This window comes from Sprattus sprattus, assembly GCF_963457725.1.
Source record: "Sprattus sprattus genome assembly, chromosome: 15".
Classification (NCBI taxonomy): Eukaryota; Metazoa; Chordata; class Actinopteri; order Clupeiformes; family Clupeidae; genus Sprattus; species Sprattus sprattus.
In genome coordinates, this window is record NC_137913.1 from 2,714,386 (window position 1) to 2,719,385 (window position 5,000).

The 5,000-nt window shown below is 43.6% G+C and overlaps 1 protein-coding gene across 1 annotated transcript in view; it reads right to left on the reverse strand.

Annotated features, from left to right (window-relative positions):
* The window catches only part of LOC308376651 (leucine-rich repeat-containing protein 43-like), a gene marked incomplete at both ends in the record, with an annotated part of 31,231 nt that extends 26,475 nt beyond the window's left edge, over nt 1–4,756 (reverse strand). The window contains 3 exons of the mRNA XM_080853063.1: nt 194–304; nt 1,824–2,045; nt 4,667–4,756. Coding sequence (XP_080709189.1) covers nt 194–304; nt 1,824–2,045; nt 4,667–4,756 — 423 coding nt within the window. The remainder of the gene's footprint in view (nt 1–193; nt 305–1,823; nt 2,046–4,666) is intronic.
* Between the last annotated feature and the right edge of the window lie 244 nt (nt 4,757–5,000).

Here is a 5,000-nt window from a genome sequence, read left to right on the forward strand (position 1 = left end):
TGTGTGTGCATGTAATGTGTGTATATGTGTGTGTGTGTGTGTGTGTGTGTGTGTGTGTGTGTGTGTGTGTGTGTGTGTGTGTGTGTGTGTGTGTGTGTGTGTGTGTCAGTGTGTGTGTGTGTGTGTGTGTGTGTGTGTGTGTGTGTGTGTGTGTGTAGGTCGGATTGACACAGAGTGTGTGTTTATGTTTCACCTGAAGTGTCATTGGGAAATGTTTCAGGGGGATCTCAGAAATACAGTTGACACTGAGAACTAGTTCTTCCAGTTTGCAGAAACGCAGCAGCCCGTCATCTATGAGTGAGACCTCCCAAACACACACACACACAAACACACACACACACACACACACGTAAGAAAATAACCTTGACCATATTCCGCTACAGGAAAGTATATTCATACAGGAAGTGACTGATGGAGACACAGTCAGCAGTTTCCATGTGACAAGGGCATGACAGACGTTTCATCTTCACACAATCCCATCTACCAAGAAATATTTCAAAAGGTCTAAAAAATGAAACATAATGTGATTTCATTTTAGGGTCTCAAATTTCCCACCAAGCCTTGTGTTGATTGATTGATTTAGGTCTCGGAAGACACATTGAGGAATAAGATCCTCAATTTCAATGGTGCCGAGGGTACAATGAGAGTTAATACATTGGATACAAATTAAAATAAATAAAATAGATAATATAAATATGCATACAATATAGTCCAGGAGTACAAGGGAATGATCATAAATAACAATTTTTAATATCCAGTAAAATAATATGGTTGGGTCAACAGTTACAATCATTGCAGGAGAAGTCTGACGTACATTTGATTAGGCTTGTGTACTTGATAAGGGGCGAGAGAGTACAGTTCCTGTAGTAGTATCTGTCAGAGGGACTACCGAAGTGAGGTGGACGCTGTGTGTGTGTGTGTGTGTGTGTGTGTGTGTGTGTGTGTGTGTGTGTGTGTGTCAGAGGGACTACCACAGTACCTCAGACCGGATCTACTATGACTACGCCAGACCATCAGATAAGAGGGGGAGAGCTGAAAACCATGACGATGAGAAAGAGTGGGTAGTTTCCATAACAACGTCAGGCTCCCACCAACCCTTTCATACGGAAAGGAAGCCTCCTTGACACAATTACTATAACAACTTCTTTTTTTTTTAAGATTTATTTTTGGGCTTTGGTGCCTTTAATCGATAGAGCAGTTAAGAGCGTGACAGGAAATGAGAGGGAGAAGTGGTGGGGAGTGGACGGGAGAAATGACATCAGGCCGGAATCGAACCTGTGTCCTCCATGGGCTTCAAGCCCGTAGGTGGTCGGGGCTACTTCTTGCGCCACAGTGCCCCCCAATAACAACTTCTACTACCATACAAAAAGTGTTTATTCTGCCAATAATATATTATTTATTACATTCCATTTCTCTCACAGAATAGCAGAACTCATGGTGAACTCAGTGCTTAAAAAAATAAGGTTTACCTATACGTAGTTTACACAGAGTGTATTACTGTATAAAACACACTGATCGGTGAGAAGCCTCTGCACTGTGTTTAATCACCAATCCATTGATCACTGATTGCCTTGAAATGTTCCATTTTGGTAGATTAGGTTACTATTTTAGGTATTTTCGGACTGACAAAGATTAACAGAGAAGGGGCCAGAGGTCATAGGTCATAGGTCAAAGGGGTAGGGGATGTGGGAGGGATTAACAGAGAAGGGGCCAGAGGTCATAGGTCAAAGGGGTAGGGGGTGTGGGAGGGATTAACAGAGAAGGGGCCAAAGGTCATAGGTCATAGGTCAAGAGGGCATGTTGAAGATCAAGTCCTCGCTCACCTTTTGGCCTACCACCCTTAAGGACGTGAGGAAGGCGTACACAAAGCCGTCACTCAGGCAGTCAGGCTTCTGCACGGACAGCTCCCTAAGCGCTGCTGCCTGCTGACTCCAGGACCCCTCGTACTTCCACGGCGACCTTGAGCAGGTCAGAAGGTCGATCAGGATGGCCAGTTCCTCTGTGCCGCTCCCTCTGTCTGATGCCTCAAGTATGTCATTGGTCCGCTGTAACACATGGAAACGATCATTTACATTTAGTCATTTAGCAGACACTTTTATACAAAGCAACTTAAGGCTGATTTATGCTCAGAGACGTAAGCGCAAGCACAAGAGGCCCTTGAGCGCCCCTTGCGCGCCCCTTGCGCGACTTCTTACGTCTTGCGTGCGTTGGGCGATTTTTCTAGACTTGCGCCTTTTTTTTATGCAAGCCTATTGTTCTGGGTGTGAATTGCTCGGCAACACCCGCAACCATTCAGGGAGCATGAATTGCTATTAGTAAATTTTGCGCAACAACGTAACACCAACGCAGAAGCAAGCAGGGGCCTTTACAAGGATGTATACATTCTACATCTACACTGATGGCACACTGCACATCAGGAGCAATTAGGGGTTCAGCGCCTTGCTCAAGGGCATCTCGGCAGTAGGACTCGAACTAGCAACCTTCTGATTACTAAACGACTTCTCTACCTCCTGAACCACTGTCAAATTAGTTCTGCTGCATGCCACACCTCCTGCCTTACCCTCAAGTCAAACACTGCCGCTACCAAATCCAAACCAAGTCAAATCACATCATAACATTGGCCAAACATCTCAACAGCTATAGGAACTAAGAAAACTAAAAAGCTGTTAAAAAAGGACTGAAGATTTTGATTACAACGGTTCTGTGGGCATATTTTCTATTTTAAAGCCTAGGCCTACTGCATTGCCTCTGAAAACATGAAGTTCAAAGTGTGGTTGAACTTTGTCACCAGAAGACAATCTATGGCAGTGATCTTGGCATGTGTCATTTGATGATTAGTCTGATTCGTTGTTTTTGAAACGGTAGTCAATGGCAGTGAACGTTGCGTCAGTTTATGATTAGTCTGCTTATCTTTTAAACGGTGAAGAAAGCTCCTGGGGAATCTCCATCAAAATGATAACTAAGCATTTCATCACTAAGAATTACATCACTTCATTTAAATAAAACCCCAGACATTCCCACCAGTTTGACGTTAATGATTATAATCCCGGACAGATTTCAGGGCATTTTAGCTGTCATTTGTTCCCAGTCAAATTGCTTGCATGTAGGCTAAACTGTTTGCAAATGGTTTGTGTAAAGCCATCCTTGTGTCCCGAACAAATTAAAAAAAGGGTTGGATAAAATGAAAAAATAAACATTAAGAAAAGATTTCGACTACGGAGTCCCTGAAGATTTGTATCTTGTGCACAACATGGAGAAGGGGAGATGATCAAAAACATGGCAGAATAAGCGTGCTACCATACATGGTAAATGTGGTATGGGGGGATTATCGCGGATATTATCGCGGATATTATCGCGGGCGGATGGACGGATTATCACATCACGGGCCACTGGACACCAAGGCCTCCTGGGCCTCCAACTCCCAGAACACACAGCAAGAAGCATCCAACTCCCAGAACACACAGCAAGAAGCACCCAACTCCCAGAACACACAGCAAGAAGCATCCAACTCCCAGAACACACAGCAAGAAGCACCCAACTCCCAGAACACACAGCAAGAAGCACCCAACTCCCAGAACACACAGCAAGAAGCATCCAACTCCCAGAACACAAAGCAAAAGAAGCATCCAACTCCCAGAACACACAGCAAGAAGCATCCAACTCCCAGGCACGTGCAGAACGCACGGCAAGAAGCAACACACAGTCCAACCACCCTGTGTTTATGTGATTTATCTAATTCCAGTAGATTGCGTACAGGAGTCACTCATGTCACACAATGTATTTGAATCGCCAACAAGCACATTAATGGACTAAAGAAAAAGACACCTGTATAGCCCGCCATACAGGATTGACCAGACTAATACCACAGGCAGTAGCTGTGCCTGTTTGTGTTGCTGCCTTGCCACTGACCCAGCCTGACCTTTCACAACCAATCAGACGAGACAGGCTCGCTTAATGCATCATAGCCTTATTTGTATCACATTAATTTGATTTACAAAATGGAAATAAATATGAAAAAATAAATATAAATACATATTTTTTTGAGGTCATGATAAAAGATTAAGGAAACATAATCAGCATAATTACATACAGGATGTAATCTAATATTTACATTTTTTGAAATGCAATGTTCTTAGATGGATGTTTACAATACTACTAAGTAGACTAGTAGGATACATTAGCTTACATTAGTTAGATAGCATAGTAGCTAGGCAACCATAGCAGCATCACACGATTTGCCCCATAGCCTGAAACAAAGTTTAATTTTTCATTTGCCCTATAGCCTGAAACAAAGTCTAATTTTTCAAAATCAGTTCACCAATAAAAGACAGTCTTGGCTTCAAGGAATAACAACCACTTGTGGAATGCGTTAGGATAAATGGCCTCACATCGACATCAATAGAGCAAAGGGCTTACTCTGATATCAATGTAGTACGCATGCATGCTTTGTCAGTGCTTAACAAGGTTTGATCTGCGTAATGTAAGGTGACCAGACGTCCCCGGGGACAGTCCCCGTTTTTAAGATAAAAACATTACACTGTTTTGTAGGTGTTTACGTGTCTGAACTGATAATGTCCCCGGATTTTGTCTCAGAAATATGGTCACCTTAGCGTAATGTCCTGCGTGAATCTGCCGGTGATTTTGATGCGAATCTAAAAGCCCTTACCCAGCTCCCTTTGCCGCAGGGAAAGTCCCTCAGGCACAGACTCCGCACTTGATTCTCTATGACTGCAGACAAGGCACAGGCGGGCTTCATTGTCCCGGTGCGTTCACGGATGGGTGATAATAAAGAGTGGAGGGTAGAAGGAGAGGAGAGGGTATTCTCTTCAGTAGGGTTCTCCCGTCTCCCTACTCTGTTTACTTCCTGAAATTGCATTCTGCAGCGTTGCCAAGCAACAGGTCCACACTAACACAAGTCTACAAAGTTCCAATCCGCATTCTCATTCTAGTTCACATGGCCTCCATTAGTAATATCAAAAGTGAGTACGGTCTAATAAATG